The sequence below is a fragment of the Narcine bancroftii genome, chromosome 1 (assembly GCF_036971445.1).
Source record: "Narcine bancroftii isolate sNarBan1 chromosome 1, sNarBan1.hap1, whole genome shotgun sequence".
NCBI lineage: Eukaryota > Metazoa > Chordata > Chondrichthyes > Torpediniformes > Narcinidae > Narcine > Narcine bancroftii.
This window is the reverse complement of record NC_091469.1, coordinates 423,560,609-423,579,050: the sequence shown is the minus strand read 5'-3', so window position 1 is coordinate 423,579,050 and position 18,442 is coordinate 423,560,609. Positions and strand designations below refer to the sequence as shown.

The 18,442-nt window shown below is 43.0% G+C and overlaps 1 protein-coding gene across 5 annotated transcripts in view; it reads left to right on the top strand.

Annotated features, from left to right (window-relative positions):
• LOC138751620 (dual 3',5'-cyclic-AMP and -GMP phosphodiesterase 11A-like) overlaps positions 1-2,281 on the top strand; it is a 272,213-nt gene extending 269,932 nt beyond the window's left edge. For all 5 annotated transcript variants that reach the window (XM_069914141.1, XM_069914140.1, XM_069914143.1 and 2 more), the window contains one exon: positions 1,743-2,281. In XM_069914141.1, coding sequence (XP_069770242.1) covers positions 1,743-1,895 — 153 coding nt within the window. In that variant the 3' untranslated portion in view covers positions 1,896-2,281. The remainder of the gene's footprint in view (positions 1-1,742) is intronic.
• The last annotated feature ends 16,161 nt before the right edge of the window (positions 2,282-18,442 follow it).

The window sequence follows — 18,442 nt, the reverse complement described above, 5'->3', positions numbered from 1 at the left end:
TTCAGATTTTTCCTGTAATCCTGAAGGCTGTAATTCCTCATTGCCTATTTGATATCCAGAAATGCAGAAGAATGCAATATGTTTCCGCATGCAGAAGTCCTCCTTCACATATTTGTAACCAGCTGTCAGCCAAATGGTCAATCTGATTGTGAGTAGAGGCTAGTCATGATTCTGTAGGAATAGGTTTTGTAAATCAGTAGCCAGGAGATGAGAGAATAAATGTTTCCTTCAGTGAGAAGCTGGCAGTCCTAAATTGTTGTTACCTTAGGACTCCTTTGTCTCTAAGAATCTTATGGAAGCAATGAATTTAATGCTTTGAATTGCGGACATCTGCTTTAAACACATTAGTTAAGTGTCTTGGTGCAGTAGGACACTTAAAAGACCCAATACCTGATGGCATTAAAAGAACAATGATTGGTCATACAGCATTTTGGTGATCTGACCTCAGTTTGAACACTTAACTCACTGCCTCTTATATTGCTGAGACTGATTTGTAGGCAAATGATCCCATGATGTGCCAGTTTTTCTCTTGAATTTACACATTTTATACTGAAGGGAAATTTTAGAGTAAAAATTGACAATGTTAAAAGTTTTAGATGGAAGTTATGCCATCTGATGTTTTACTTAAAATGAAGTTTCCCTTTAATGCCCCCCCACTACCACCAAGAACAATAGTTTAAATCTATTCATTTTAACAAATAGGGGAAATTCACATGACCTTGTAATCATGTGTCATAAAAATCTATGTTGTTAGCATATGGCAAATGTGAAAATGGCTTTGACAAGTGGTTTACTGAAAATTCATTGGCTATAATGTAGAATGAGGTGTTCAAAAACCTTGTAGAAAGATTTAACAGATTAACATAGCTATTACTGTTCTGTGTCTCATGATAAACTCGTCATTCATACAATTACAGAGTGTATGATGATGTCTCTGGTGAAAGCAAATACAGGAAATTATAGCTGGTATTCCATATTTCCATCTCAATCGTCTTATACAACACTTATGTGCACCACAAAAACATCTGCTCAATATTTACACCAGCAGTTGTTTCACTGACAAAATTGGATAAGTTGTGAAGATGAGCAAGCTAAGCATAGCCTCCATTCCAAAAAAAAACTCAATAATGTGGAAAGGACACCTGTGAGTTTTATAATGCTGCTAAAAAGGCAGCTGGACAATTTTATTGCTTAACATGTAAAGTTTAATTATTTCTTATAGTTGCACAGTTCACTGTGTACATTATTACACCATTTCAGAATCTGTCTCCTTCCTACTCGGTTTTAAAATTCCATTTCAAGTACACACTATTTCAGAATTTTCACCAATGTGCTGTTGATAAGTTTAAAACAACAGCCAAATATATCTTCAGTGATGTGAAAAGGAAACCTGGATTCACCACCTGCCCTTTTTTTTTCAAAATAATATCTTAGTGGTGGGCCCGAAATACAATATCTCATCTGAGGGGATGTCAACTCAGATTGCTGAATACACAGAGAACTTTATGCTTTCAGGATTGGGATTTAAAATGTTATAATTCTGGGTATGCTAACTAATAGTTGACAAGTTAACTGGTTTTTCAGAGTAGCCTGTCAGTAAAGATGATGGAAGTTGGCTGATTGAATTTAAATATTGACATTCCTGTAAATGCATTTCAGAGATGGCTTTGTCTGCAGGATGACTGAAAAGCTATTAGTTCACTTATCCATTCACCCTTTTTTATCTGCTCCTCACGTTCCAGGCACTGGCTGAACTGAACGGAAGGATTCAGCCTTTGGTGAATGGGATCAATGCAAATAAGACTAAGTGGGAGGAGCTTTATACAAAGTACCGCCAGTCCCATGGTGTCACAGATGCTGCTAATTGCACATTGAAGATTGAAGTAATCAACTAGTGCAATTCAGACCTAAACATGTTTCTGGCCTGACCTTATACTATATTATACAATTTGACCCTCTAGCAGATGGAATGTTAATGACAATGGTGCAAATGCTGAGAATCATCAATATTACTTTGGCTGCAGAATGAACCTTCAGCAACATTACCATAAATCCCATCTGCGTGGCTTCTGAAGAAAAGGTGCAAAATCATGTTGTCCTCCGATCAGATCTTGGATATTGAATGGAACTCAACACTGCAAATATTCAACAAGAAAATTGGCAATCGCCAGTCATAGACCATTTCACATGTATCCCATCATGCATTGCAATGTTTGCTACTGAAGAGCATCCAGTAATTACTGTGGTGATTAAAATCATAATCTGCCATCTGCTACAGCAACATTGTTTCGGTGCTTCATAAGAAATGTGCTAGTGCCTGGACAGCTTTATTAAAGTGAATTTAAGTTAACTCTGTTGGCAGCAGGGTACGCTGTCAGACTGACAATGGCTCGTTGATGTTCAATGCAAGATGCTCTCCTGACAAGGAACAGCTCTCAGAATTCTGGGGTAGATCCAAGGGACTCCATTTAAAATGTCATTCCAGAAGCATTTCTGAGTATCAATTGAGGCATCAATTCCTCATCAGTTTTCTGCAGCATTGATCATGTGTCTGAATCGGTCTTTTAATGGGGTGTTTAATGCTGCATGTACAATCTTCTCCTTAGGGCAGAGTGGGTATCTTTAGTGGTCACAGATCACACAAAATTATGTTGTCATGTGATTTGTAGCCTGTTCTCTCATTTCCCCTTGTATTTTCAACATTCAATTGCTATTGTTTAGCCACATGTGACTGATCAAAGCATGTTCATTTGGTAGGAATAGAAGATGTAAAACTGATTTGGTTTAAGGACACATTTCCAGATGTTAACAGACATTTAAAGCAATGTTTGAGAGTGAGCATGTCACAGTAAGATGAAATGTTCAGTTTGATACATGATAATCTCATGGTCGAACAGTAACAGAATAAAAATAATTGATTTCAGAACCTATGGGAAAATGAGAGAAAAATCGTGCAATTGTGATTTGGGAACTCCATTCCAAGACTTGAGCCTCTTGATCACAGTGCCTCAAGAAGGAGTGCTGCACTGATGAAGATGATACATTTTGGATGAAATATTCAACCTAAGCACTAGCTCTTTGTTCAGTTTCATGTTAGAGTTTCAGTGAAGAACAACATCAGTTTGCTGTGTGTGGCATCCAGATGTGCCCAAATTGATGGTCTCCTTAAACTAAATAACAACATTGAGTGGACTTTAACTCATTTGTTTGTTGTTTTAGATCCTCTAAAAGTATTACATGGCATTGAAATAAAAGAAACATTTCATTCCAATGCTACATCATTGACTGGAATAATAAAAATACTCAAAGGATTCATGCAAAAAAAAAGAACAAAATACATAGCAGAACATTTAAAAATACTGCATACACATTATATAGGTGATATTTTTGGAGGTGCAATGTGAATTCTTTGGAAAATAGCTGATCAACGGGAATTGATGTGTTCAGCGTGAGCCAGTTATTCTCAAGCATTCATTTAGGCTTATGAGACAGCTGCAAAGCTCTTTTGAATTGATTCAGTAGAATAAACTTGATGTAAAGACTAAATCCTGCATTAAATACCTTAAACAATGTTTGAATGAATGATGTAACTGCCATGATTGATATAACTGATGACCAAAATGCACTGAGGAGAGCATATATTAACTATTACACATATTGTTTTGAAACACAGCTGTTTAACTAGAAGTGAGGTGCAACGTTAAAAAAAAAATCACAGTATCATTAACTGAAGGAAGGGCTGTATTAATGAGCATGTGTTTAAAACAAAAACTTGCAAGATCCTGACAACCTAAAACGGATGGCTGGAAAGCAATTTCTTTAAAAGGAACCAAAATGATACAAATATTTTCTTCTCATGTTATTCAAGTAAAGAATGTTAACATTTTTGGGGGGAGATTGCATGTCATTATGCATGTTTCAATCCCTTTAACAATCTTGATGGAACATTTTATACTCATTGTGTACTTCCCCTGTAATTTTACAGCATGAAATTGGTTGCAACTATATTTTCGACTATTTATTTAGAGATGTTTAATTTGGACAAGTCAGTCATAGATTCAGATCCTTGTTTATGTAGCTGTTGAATTAACATTTAATGAGGCTTGGATTAATTGTTTTCATACAAGAGTATTGCTTCATAGTATTTATGTAGAAGAAACAAATGCCCCAAGATTTATTTAATTCCCTCTGGTCCATTGGAATAAAAAAACTATGGCATTAAATCAAATGTGTATTGTTTAACAACTGCCCAACCATGTCAACTACAATGCAAAGTAATCATTTAAGTCACGAATGGTATTCAAGTGGGGAGAAAATTTGTTTATCTGATACCATATTGAATAATTTCTTAATCAGAATGAAAATCCTGTGCCTTGTATAATTAAAGTCAGAGTTATGCAGCATGTAAACAGGCCTTTTGACCCACTACTCCATGCCACCCTTTCTTTCTTTTATAAAGGATTAGCCTTTCTGTGCTAACCCTTTCACCTGTGTTTGGTTCATACCCCTTCAAACCTTTCCTATCCCTGTACCTGTTCATTGTAATTGTCCCTGTGTCTGATAGTCTTCTGACAGTCCATTCCTGCTCCCCATCATCCTCTGTGTGGAAAAGCTTGACCCTCAGATTTCCTTTAAATCCTTCCTCCTTTCTCTTAAGGCTCTGCCTTTGACTTCTAGACTCACCTACTCTGAGACCATCCTACATAGTCCATTCCACTAGTGACTTAATAAACCTATAAGGTCACCTTTCAAATTCCTTCATACCAGCTTTTCTCCTTATAACTCAAGCCCTCTAGTCCCAGCAACATCCTTGGGAAACTTTTCTTCATACTCTCTAGCTTAATCCTCCTTGTAGCATGGTAAACAGACTTGCACACAATACTCTAGGTGCAATCTCACCAGTCTTGTGCAGATTATGACATCTTAATTCCTGTATTTAATGCCCTGACCGATGAAGAAAAGTGTGCCATGCCTTCTTATCACCCCATCCACCTGTGTCCCCACTTTCAGGTAACTTGTACTCCAAGACAAGGTCTGTCTGTTGCAAACCATTCTCTAAGGCCCTTTCATTCACTAATCTTGTTTTAACTTCCCAAAATGCTTCATTTTGAATGGGTCTGAGTTAAATTCTATCTGCCATTCCATTGAACACTTTCCCAGTTGACATCCTGTTATCACCTTAGACAACCTTCTTCACTGTCCACCACAGCACCAATTTTGGTGGCATTCACAAACTTGCATGCCTTCTACATTCATATCCAAAGCATTAATATACCGTAAAGCCCTTAGTGTCCAGCACATCAGGATTGGTAGATGCCAGGTAAGTGAATTTTCTGGTTGCTTGAGACTGAATGCTGCGTGATTAGCAAACTAACAGTGAGGAGTGCCAATTTTAAACATGTATTTTTTATCTATTTATTTTCTGTGATTTTTTTTTGCTGGTTGTTTGAGGCTGCCAGTTGCTTGAATTCCAGATTACGGGTTTTAACTGTATGCGACAAACAACACTGGGCCCTGCAGCACATGATGTTATTAGCCTCTAATCTGAAAAACAACCCTCCATCACCACTCTCTTAACTCATTCCACCAAGCTAATTTTGCGTCCACTTGGCTAGCTCACCATCTATCCCAATCTTCCAGATCAACCTATCAAGCAGAACCTTATCAAAAGCCTTTCTAGTTCACATAGACAAAATCTACTGCTATTTGCCTCAAAAATTCTAATAGAATTTTAAGATCTCACCCATCTCCTCCAAATCCATACATAGATGCCACACTGATCCCTTTCTCTTTGCTCTTAATATATTTTATAGAATCTCTTGGGATTCTCCTTTATATAATCTATCAAGGATATCTCATGTTCTCTTTTTGCCTTTCTAATTTCCCTTCAACAAACCTAATCAAATTCATAGGATATGGTTTCCCATCCACAAATCCATTCTTACTGTCCCTCATCGGCCTTGGCTTTCCAAATGCATAAAGGTCCTGTCCTTCAGAATCCCTTCCAGTAATTTTTCCATCACTAATGTTGGGCTCATGGACCTGTAGATCTCTGCTTGTCCTTACAGCATTTCTTAAATAAAGGCGCAGCATTAGCCACACTTGTCCTCAACTATGGCAAATGGAGGTAGAAAAATAGATGCCAGGGCTGCAGTGATTTTCTTCCCGAGCTACCCTCAATGTTCGAGGATGCATTAGTTCAGGCAAGAGAGATTTAACCACATTTATGCAGGTCAAGGCTGTCAACGGCTCCTTTCTGTCCATATGCTTCAAGACATTACTGTTCTCTTCCCTGAATTTCCTATCATCCATGAACTTCTCCATGGTAAATGTAGGAGAAATATTTATTTAAAACCTCACCCATCTCCTGTAAGTCCTACATAGATGCCACACTGATCCTATTCTCTTTGCTCTTAATATATTTTATAGAATGTCGTGGGATTCTCCTTTACCTAATCTTCCAAGGATACCTCATGTTCTTTTTTTGCCTTTCTAATCTCCTTCTAAAGTGTACTTCTTCCTTTATCCTCAGGATTCACTTGAACCTAATTGCCTTTCCTGGCATATCCCCCTCCTTTTCCTTGACTAGAGTCTCAGTAAACCTCGTCAAACTTGGTGTCCCATTCACATCACCCTTCCCATTCATTGAAACAGGAACTTGTTGGTCCTGAATTCTTCTCAACTCATTTCTAAAAGCATCCCACTTGCCAGATATCCCTTTACCTATTAATTACCTCTCCCAATCAATTGTTGCAAGTTCCTGCCTAATACCATCAAAATTATCCTTCCCCCAATTTAAGACTTTAATTTATGATTATCATTATTTTAAAGGTAATAGAATAATGGTCATTGGTCCCAACTAATCCCCCACTAACTCTGCCTCATTTCCTAAGGGGTCAAGTGTTTATCCCTCCTGGACAAACTTGAAAATTTCTGCCCCATCCATGCTCTTTGCACTGTAAAATTGCCATCTATTACAACCCAGTTATTCCTATAGCTCTGTGTTCTTCTAACATAGTTGTTCCTCTCATTCCTGCTGGCTATTAATGGGCCAATAATACAATACCACCAAAGAGATCACCCCTTTCTTATTTCTAAGTTCTCCAAATGGACCTTCATTGGATATCCTCCCAGGAATTTTCCAAGTACTGCTATGATATTTCCCCCAATCAAAAATACAATACCCTCTCCTCTCTTATGACCCCCTCTATCACACCAATTGCTTCTCTAACCTGGCACATTGAGCTGCGAGTTCTAACCATTCCTCAACCATATTTCTGTAATAGCTTTTATATCACAAATATTCTGTTCCTATCCATGCCCTGAACTCATCTGCCTGAGCAGCCAGGCTTCTTGAATTAAAATAAATGCAGGAACCTTCCTCACTTCCTGCCCAGCTCTGTAATACATAAAAGTGCTGGAGAAACTCAGCAGGTCATGCAGCATCCACGGGAAGTAAAAGCTAACCAATATGTCAGGGCTGAGACTTTCGTTAGTGTGGTGATGCAACCACCAGACTGTCTGTGACTGCCTCTGCCTGTCTGTATTCCTACCTGCCTACTGGAGGGGGCAACCTACTGTACCTGCAAGGAGGTAACCTGGGAGGCTGGCTCCACCTACTCCCTGACAATCACTGGCCCCATAAAAAGGTTCATGCTGGCCTTTGTGTAGGCAGTAGAGCACATGGAGCCAGAAGGGATACTGAACGTTGTGTGCAAGCTAATTAAAGCCTGTAGTATAGCCTTCGTAGTTTGAGCTTGTTTGTTCGCACTACAACCCATGACAGTCAGGAATTAGGATAAACAGCTAGATGCCTGAATAAAACAATGGGGAGGTGGGAGAATAGAGTTAAAGAGGGAGGAAAGGGAATAGGTGAATGGGAATAGGTGGATACAGGTGAAAGGTAGAAGAGAAAGAAGTGGAGAAGCGATGGGGGTGAGAGCAGAGGGCTCCTGGACTTGCTCGCTTTAACTTGTATGTCTTCCTCAACTTTCTTATCTGCCACATGACTAATTTGGGTCCAATCCCATCTCTCTGCCAGATGACTCTAAGCAATCTCAGGTACGTCCGTTCCAGGATATTGGTTCTCTCCAGTTCAGGTGCAACTTGGGTGGCCATTCCAAAAGGAGGACATAGTCATGTTATTATGTACACAGTGTGTTTGCATTTTGGGTTTTTTTTTGCAATATTGTTTACATTTTATATTTTAAAAAATTATTTTTTGTAACATAATGTAAAACCACTATCATAACAGACAAAAGTAAAAGAACTTTGGTAATCGATAACCTTGTCCTCCTTTTAGGGAATTTGGAAATGGCCACCCATCCTTCTTCCAAGGTGCCTCTGACACAGAAGACACCTAAATGGACCAAAAATCGGAATTCATCCCATCCCCCCCCACCCCACCCAGACTCAATTCTCAGCCACACATTCACCTGGCCTATCCTTATAATTCTTGCCTTCAACTGCATATAACAGAGGGAGTAATAGAGATTCTGAGGTCCTGCTTTTCAACCTACAATATTCCTTATATTCACTCTGCAGAACCTCATCCATTTTTCTACCCATGTCATTGGTACTAATGAGTGCAATAACCTCTGGCTGCTCACTGCTACCTTTGCAAATAGTGTCTAACCACTCAGATACATCCTTGCCTCTAGCCCCCAGGAGACATCATGCCATTTTGGAGTTTCATTTGCAGCCACAGCCAATTCCTGTCTGCACCCCATCCCCGAACTATCAAATCCCCTATCTAACAGCACTCTTTAATTCTACGCTTCGCTGAAGTGCATCAGAGTCAGTTATTGCACTGCAGAGCTGGCAGCTGTTGCTGCTGCTCTCCTCTGAAAGGCAATTCCCCAACAGTATCCAAAATGATTCACTTGCTACTAAGTGGAATGGTCACAGAAGAACACTGTACTCTGTCTTTCTTGGCAGTTACACAACAACCCACTACTTATATATTCAGTGTGGCCACCTCACTAAAGCTCCTGTTTATAATGCTCTCATCCTGAGTGAGTTCAAATGCGGCTTCCTGCAGTTAAGAGAAGATGACAACTGCTCTCTACGCCGCCTCTAAAACCACTATGGTAACAGACAAAAGTAAAAGAACTTGCTTTATATTCCCACTATGCAGACTCCTCTTTGAACCTTCTCAAAAATTTAACATATGCACAACAAACACAGCCACTCTCACAATATCTGCTGCAAAATAATTGCTCTGCCATACTTATAAGACAATATGGCTTTATTTTGAGGCACACGTGGCAAGGTATCAAAGCGATAACAGACCACAAGAGAACCTTGAGAGTTAACAGTGTCAACACACAGAAATCCTGGAGGAACTCAGCTGGTCTTTTCAGCATCTAAAGAAGACAAAGATATATTGCTGATGTTTTGGGCTTGTCTCTGAAGACTCTGAAGGCGAGCATGCAGGTACAGCAGGCGGTTAAAAAGACAAATAGTATGTTGGCCTTCATATCAAGAGGGTTTGAGTATAGGAACAAGGATATCTTACTGCAGCTGTACAGGGCCTTGGTGAGACCCCACCTGGAGTATTGTGTGCAGTTTTGGTCACCTTATCTAAGGAAGGATGTTCTTGCAATAGAGGGAGTGCAGAGGCGATTCACCAGGCTGATACCTGGAATGGCAGGAATGACTTATGAGGGAAGATTGCGCAAATTGGGATTGTACTCGCTGGAGTTTAGAAGATTGAGAGGGGATCTCATAGAGACATATAAAATTCTGGCAGGACTGGACAGAATGGATGCAGATGGGATGTTTCCAATGATGGGAAAATCCAGAACCCGGGGCCATGGTTTGAGGATAATAGGCAAACCATTTAGGACTGAGATGAGGAGGAATTTCTTTACCCAGAGGGTGGTGAATCTGTGGAATTCATTGCCACAGAGGGCAGTAGATAAATATATTTAAATATATTTAAATATATTCCCTCTTAAATATATTTAAGAGGGAATTAGATCTATTTCTTCAATATAAGGGTATTAAAGGTTACGGAGAGAAGGCGGGGACGGGGTACTGAACTTTAAGATCAGCCATGATCTCGTTGAATGGCAGAGCAGGCTCGAAGGGTCGAATGACCTACTCCTGCTCCTATCTTCTATCTTCTATGTTTCTGAGACCTTCTTCAGGGAAAAATCCGAAAAGGCAGAATCTGGATATATCAGAAAGTCTCAGAATTCAAATAATGGAGGAGGAATCCAGACCAACTAAAGGTGTTAATTGACTATGAAAAGGGACTACGTGAGAATTTATCGTGTCTGTGCGAAAGGATACAGGGAAAGGAGATACAACAGGGGAAGGGGGGGTTAAGAAAAGCTAGAGAAGTCATATCACAGCATTTGCAGCCTATCGTGTTTCACTTAGTTCAGTTGATCCACTGCGAAGTCTCTTCAAAGGATGCCTGTCGTGAAAAAGTTCTTTTTTCAAAGAGAATTCTCTGAGAGTCTCTCACTGCTCCTCTGCTGCTCTCAAGCTCTACAACCAAGTTCTCATCCAGACTCACTTCCACATCCCCATATCTTTCCTGGCGACTTGCCTCTGCTGCAATCTGGTGCCACATGGATTCCAGCCTCCGGTTCCAAGTCTTCCAGTTTGGCCCCCACCAGGATCTCGGGTACCTGTTGTGGTAAACCACTGTATATATGCTGTGGCTGTGTTAGTATTTGTTATAGTTTGTCTGAACACATCCCTTGCTGACTGTGCCCGTGGTTTCTCCCACAGACCCCTGAATAAAGGTAACTCGGCCACAGCTCCCTCCTCAGTCCAGGACAGTCAACCAGCATGGACATGCCTCCATTCTATTGTTAATAAAAGCTTATCAGTTTCTATTATAACTTCTAGCCTTTTGAAATAATTGATGGTGCATCACCTGTGATGCATTGACTCCTGCTCTCTTTGCTTCTCCTGCTATATCCTACAGATTACCCTCAGCTCAATGTGCAGGTACCAGTGGACCCTCACTCTCTCACTACTTTCAGCTCCATACCTTACTCGCCACGACCTGCCGTGGACCACTCCTAAATTTCATTCTCTGCCAGATCCACACATTCAACCACAGATTCTATGTATACCTGGCATCCATCAAAGAGTGGAAGCTCTCATCCCTGGAAACTGCTGCCTCGAGGACCCCCCACATGGGTCTCCACTTGGGCCCTGGTGGTTTACAGGATCAGGCTCCTAACACGGGTCTCTATCTTAGCCACGGTGACCTACAGGATGGTGCTCCTGAAATGGGTCTCTACCTTAACCCTGATGACCCAAAGGATAAGGCCTCCGATGTGAACTTTCACCTTGAACCCGACAGCCCACGGGACCAGGTTTCACACATGATCTCCGTTTCAGCTCCAGCGACCTACAGAACCAAGCTTCAGACATGGCTTTCCACCTTGATCCCTGTGACCTACAGGACCGAGCCTCCATCGCAAACTCCCACCCTGGATCCAGGAATGCATGGGCCTCTCTCTCTCCACCCTCAAACCTTCCCGTCCTCCTTAGCTCTCTTCCTACACTCCACCCCAACCTCCTCCCCTCCCCCACACCCTCCATCCCATTTAACCTCCCCCTAACCCTGCCTGGTCTTCACCATCCCCTCCAACTTCCCCTCCTCAAAGACTGAACACCCTGTCCTCAGTAGCGGCCTCACCTTCATCCCCCTTCGCCCACACCTTAACGAGATCTGCAAATTCCATAATGTTGAACTCTTCTTCCATTGGTTCCATCTCCATGCTTACTTCCACAACCACAATTCTCCACCCCCAATACAGATCCCTTTTCCCACTTTAAAACATCTTCCTCCTCCTGGAACTTGTTCCAGTCTTCTACCTGCTCTGGACCTTTATATTTCCAACTGCCACTGTGACATCAACCATATCAACTTCACTACTTCCATCACTCATTCCAATCTCACTCCCCTAGAACGCCTGGTCCTCCACTCTCTCCACACCAATCAAACCACACCATCAATCCTGCAGGCAAGTGTGGCACTGTTGTGGTCTGGTGCACTGACCTCTATCTGGCCAAAGCCAGACAACAACTCCAGGACACCTCCTCCTACTTACCCCTCCAATAGGACCCCACCAAAACTCATCAAACCACTGTATCACACACCATCTCTGATCTCATCACTTCTGGTCAGCTCCCTGGCATGGCCTCCAACCTTATAGTTTCCCAACTCCATTCCATCTGTTTCTACCTCCTACCCAAGATCCACAAACCCAATTGTCCCGGTAGACCCATGGTGTCTGTGTGCTTCTTCCCCACCAAATTGGTCTCCGCTTACCTTGATCCTGTTTGTCCCCCCCAAGTCCAATTTCTCCCCACCTATAACCAGGACACTTTACATGCCCTCCATCACTTGTAAAACTTCCAGTTCCCTGAACTCGATCAAGTCATATTTACCATCCCTATAAACCTCCATTCACTATAATCAAGGCCTCAAAGCCCTTTGTTTCTTTATGGACAATAGACCCAAACAGTCCCCCTCCTCCACCACCCTCCTCTGGCGGGCAGAACTTGTCCTCAGCCTCAATAATTTTTCCTTTGACTCATCGCATTTTCTCCAGGTTAAAGGGGTAGCACGTGTACCCATATGGGCCCATAGCTATGCCTGCCTTTTTGTTGGCTATGTGGAACAATCCATGCTGCAAGCCTACACAAGCAAGTCCTCTCAACTCTTCCTCATCTACATCAATGACTACTTTGATGCTGCCTCGTACACCCCTGATGAGCTCGTTGACTTCATCCACTTTGCAGCCAACTTCCACCTGGACTTCAAATTCACTTGGTCTATCTCTAGCAACATTCTTTTTCTTGATCTCTCTGTCTCCATCACAGAAGACAAACTCTCGACAGAAATCTTCTATAAACCTACCAACTCCCACAGCTACCTCGACCACATCTCTTCTCACACTGTCCTCTGTATTTTTTTCTCAATTGTTTTTTCAATTCCTCCATCTCCATTGCATCTGCATCCAGGATGAGGACTTCCATGCCAGATCATCAGAGATGTCCTCTTTCTTCAAACAATATGGCTTTCCCTCTATCACCATCAACTCGGCACTCACCCACAAATCTTCCATTACCCACCCATCTGCCCTGCCCCCTCCAGCCACACATACAACAAAGACAGGATTCCTCTTGTCCTTACCTACCACCCCACCAGCCTCTGCATCCAACACATCCTCCTCTGCCATTTCTGCCACCTACTATGTGATCCTACCACTAGAAAATATTCCCCTCTCCTCTCCTCTGCAGGGACTGCTTCCTCCGTGACTCCCTTGTCCACTCTTCCTTCCCCACTAATTGTCCCCTTGCGACCTACCCTTGTGACTGTAGGAGATGCTTCACTTGTGCTCACCTCTCCCTTATGGCTCCAAACAGCCATATTCATGGCTCCAAACAGTTTTTCCAAGTGAAGCAACATTTCATTTATGAATCTGCAGGGGTCTTCTACTGTATTTGGTGCTCCCGTTGTGGTCTCCTCTACATCGGAGAGATTGAACACAGACTGGGGGATTACTTTTTTGAGCACCTTGGCTCTGTCCGCTGTAATAGTGTGGATCTCCCAGTGGCCACCCATTTCAATTCTCCATCCCATTCTCTTGCTGACATGTCTGTCCATGGTCTAAAGCACTGCCAGACTGAGACCATCCGTAAATTGAAGGAACAACACCACACCTTCTGACTGGGCACCCTCCAACCAGATGGCATTAATATCGACCTCTGGCTTTTGTTAACCCCCCCCCCCCCTGTTCTTCCCCTGTCGTGTCTCCTTTCCCAGGATCCTTTATCTCAGACATGATAAATTCTAACTAGTCCCTTATCATATCCAATTAACACCTTTTGTTGGTCTGGATTCCTCCCCCATTGTTTGAATTCTGGGACTTTCTGATATATCTTCCTTCTGCCTTTTCTGATTTTTTTCCTTGAAGAAGGTTTCAGGCCAAAAACATCAGCAATTAATATTTTTGTCTTGTTTAAATGCTGAAAAGACCAGCTGAGTTCTTCCAGCATTTCGGTGTGTTTACTATAATCCCAACATGTAAAGCCTATCATGTTTCACTTTGAACATCATCTATATATAATTCAATGAGAAGATCAGGCTGACATCAAAGAAAGGTCCTTCTCCCATGAGGAGCAGTCCACTTGCATGGCTGGGGTTGAGTTGAGGAGGATCCCATCTAGGATGAATCCGTAGTGGGACAAGACAATATACCCAGCCTGGTATTGAAGATCTGTGCTGCCCAACTGACAGTGGTCCTTATGGAGAGCTTTAACACATCCTTGCAACAGTCTAGCATCCCCATATATTTCAAGGAAGCCACCACCATCATCCCAGTAACAGGCCTCAATGACCATTGCCCAGTGGAACTAACCAGATTTCAAATTTATTGTTAGAGTTCATACATGACATCACATACAACCCTGAGAGGCACCTTCTTCCTAGCTTCTACTGCACTAGATGTAGACAAAAAAGCATTAAACATTGTGGAAGACTCCAGACATCCCACATGTAAACTTTTGTCCCTTCTGCCATCTGGCAGGAGGTACTGCAGCACTCGGGCCTTACATCCAGAGTGGGAAGCAGCTTTTTTCCCCAAGACATCAAACTCCTGAACTCCCAGTACAGATGTGGATAGTGTATCGTGAACATTCAGTGAATGCATCTTAGTACTTTAATATTTTAATCTGTTAACTACTTTCCTAACTTACATCCATGTAAATATGCTCCGTGGTTGGAGAAATGCTATCTTGTCCTACCATGCAAGCATGATATGAATGATAAATAAAGTTGACTTGACTTGAAATTCTTTTTCCAGCAGGCGAGGGAGAATTACCACTCAATGGTAGTGCAAAATAAAACTGTGCACAGCGATTACACGTAAACAAATAAAGAACTGCAAACAGATAACAAATGTAAACAAACTGACTGAGCAATACAGAGAGAATTGAAAAAATCAATTAAGTGCACAAGTAAGAGTCCTTAAATGATAGTGGAAGGGTAGCAGGTGTTCCTGAACCTAGTGGTGCAAATCTTGTGGCACTTATACCTATTTCCTGATGGTGGCAGCAAGAACAGATCATGTGCTGAGTAGTGTGGATCCTTAATGCTCTCTGACAGCAGCATTCCCTGTAGAAGTTCTCAATAGTGGGGAGGGTTTTGCCTATGATGTCCTGGGCTGTGTCCACTACCTTTTGGACAGCTTTACACTCAGGGGTGTTGATTCCCATACCAGACCATGATGAAGCCAGTCAGCACACTTTCCACCACACCTCTGTAGAAATTTACCAGGGTGTCTGCTGTCATATCAAACCTCTTCAAACTCTTGGGGAAGTAGAGGGGCGGACATGCATTCTTCATGATGTCATTAGTGTGTTGGGTCCAGGAAAGATCCTCTGAGAACTTACATTTGGTCACCATCTCCACCTCTGATCCTCCAATGATCACTGGATTAGCTATCTACAACTACAACAGTATACAACAGCCCCAATCCCTTGGTAGTGCATACCTTACCAATGACTCCTCTAGTGATGTCCATCTCCGTGCCAAAGAGCAAAAGAGGAGGAGCTACTCAACATGGTGGGATTTATAGCACAGTAAGCTGGAGAGGTAATCACCAGGTGACTAAAGGAACCAATGGTCAGGATTGCACTAATGGGTGGATAGAGTCCAAACTTGATTGGCAGGTGATGCGATTTCCAACGAGGTTCCAGTTGGAGAGATCACATGACTCTCCATAATCCATACTACATTCCACGCCTCCAAAGTCACATTACACACGTTACTCACTAATCATTAAAAAGTAAGTAAAAACATTGTCACAATAAAAGAAATTAATACATTGTTACATAAGGTAAATACATTATTACAGTGCATGTGCCTGGTGAATAAACAGACACAACAGAAGGGTAAAGGTATTGTTTCAGAAAATGACAATAACGTAACAACTCCCCACAGACCAAAAGGGTCCTTGTTCACCCCAGGGATTGCTATGCTGCAAGAACTGGCCCCCTATCTGTTTGCTTTTCTTGTCAGTCGCTGACTCCATGTCTCACTGACAAAAGCCCTCATACCACCTTCGCCTGTGAGCAGGTGGTACAAGGTCATTTGACTTTCCCTTAATCTGAAGTATCACAGCCCTTTCTTTGGCCAGCGTTTTCACCAGGATGGTCATCCTACTGGGTATGCCTCTTCATTTGAAAGCACACATCCCATCCAGATGGCTGCTGCTGTGCCATTACGTGGGAACCCAGGGATCAGGTTGGTAGAAGCACATCCAGGGTATACTAGTATTCTCGTAGGAGTATCCCTATTAGCTGGGTAGTGGATTGACAGCTGTCTCATGCCAGGGTGCCATTCCTGGTCACATCCCCACTGTTCATTTGGACCAGTGTCGATTGTACGAGATGCACTACATTGCCAAGGCATGCTCCCTTTGTGCACCCACTGGGAGAGTTAGGACTGTTTGAGTACCAAATTGTATTGAGGGGGATAAAGAAACCAGTTCCTGACACACCCATCCCATCAAGGATTATTGGAAGTGAAGTGGTTAAGAGGGTGAAGGGAGTGAAAGAACACCATCTTAACCAAAACATTTTGGCTGAAGAGACCATGCATGCATCCTGTAGCTGTCATCAAGCGGGGTTGGTGTGGGTGGAAATCAACAGCTGTGTATGCCAGAGCAGTAATACAGGTGCCACAGTCCGGTGTCTTACCCATGACAGGGTGTAGCGCTGCTGCCTTCCAAAGGTGTTCGTTGCTCTTCCATTGTGCGTATTATTCATAGGCTTTCACAGGGCCGATCAGTGTAAGCTGGAAGAGGAGCAGCTTGAAGGGTAGGCTCTTCTGTTGAGTGGGAGGTCTGGGAGAACTCACTCACTTCTGGTGAGTAGGTTAGTGTGGCGACATGAAAGGTTCGATTTGCCTGGCATCGTCACATCGCATATCACCAAGCACAATGATCTCCCTTTTTTTTGGTGGACACCGAGGCTGCTGCACACATACGCTACCAGACTCCTTGGAGTCTTGCATGTGAACTTTGTCAATTTTGGGGGCATCGGAGGATGCCAGATGGTGCAAGAGTGGGGAATTCCCCTGTCCAGTGGGGCACAAATTTAACTGGTCTACTGAAGCCACACTTGTAATATATCTTCAGGTGTCAGTGTGAGAATTTTTATTTTTAAGTAGACTATTTCTACATTCTATTAACTAAGTTGCCTGTGTTGTGCAGCATGAGATACCAGCCTCCACTGCTCAATTCCATATTTCTGTTCCCATAAAGCACTTTCCTGGTCGGTCGTCTGGCAGAGCGCCACCACCAGGACACCTGAGTTTGTCTTAACTATTGTGCACATGTATTATTTTAATTTTGGTATGGGAGCAGCCTGACATATTCAACCTGCCATCCTGGCCTTCACCCATGTTGTGGCAAATGTGACCTGGTTAACCCGGTTGCCAGCCCCTGGTGTGACCTGATGGCAGGTGGAGAAAATGTCTATTGCGGTTCTAGACTTGCCGTGCATAGGTGCCACCCCTAAACGCTCTGCCCACTATCGCATGGCGTGGTCCCTGTGCACTGAGGTCAGTGTGATTGGGGTGCAGGGTGGCTGAGCAGATTTATGCTACATGGTCCATGGCAGCATTGCTCGCATCCTCCACCATGTCTCTGCTGGTGTACACGTCCACATGATGGACCGCTGGCACTCTCTGCCCAGTCTCCTCCCAGATAAACCACCAGTGCTGCTGACCCCAGAACAGGTGACTGAATTTTCCAGTCTGTGTCATGCCATCAGGCCATCAATCAGCCATGCCATTGACCACTGCCCTGAAGTCAGTGTAAATACGGATAAGGCCTGTGGTTTCTCAGAGGGTGAGGACTACCGTGGCCAGTTCACTGGGTCCCCCCACTTTCTCTTGTGTAAGTGTCTTACCCATGGCAGGGTGTAGCGCCGCTGCCTTCCAAAGGTGCTTGTTACTCTTCCACCAGCTGGAGCCATCTGTGAACCAGGCCTGTTGCTGCAGGTCTTGATCAAAGGTTTTGGAAGGTTGATCCAGGCTATGGGGGTGGGGTGTATTTGCAGGGACCTGTGGAGGAGGAATGTCACTTTCAGGGAGGGACATGACCTGCTCAAGCAGTTGGCTCATCCACTCAAAGCTGGCTTTGGTCTGCCATATACCACTTCCACTTTACTATTGAGTACCTCTGGGCAGAGTCCTCCTTGTGGGCAGCATTAGCAGACTTGACCCATTGCATGATAGGGAGGTGAGGTTAGAGTGTGACAGTCTCGGTAATTGTTTGGTGCTCAGTGGCGAGGAGCATTAGATAGCATGCTAGCAGCTGGTGCTTGAATGGGCTGTCAAAGAAGGCAGCTTCAGGGAGGATTAGTTAGGATTAGTGGGTGGGGCGTGGAGAAGGGTCGG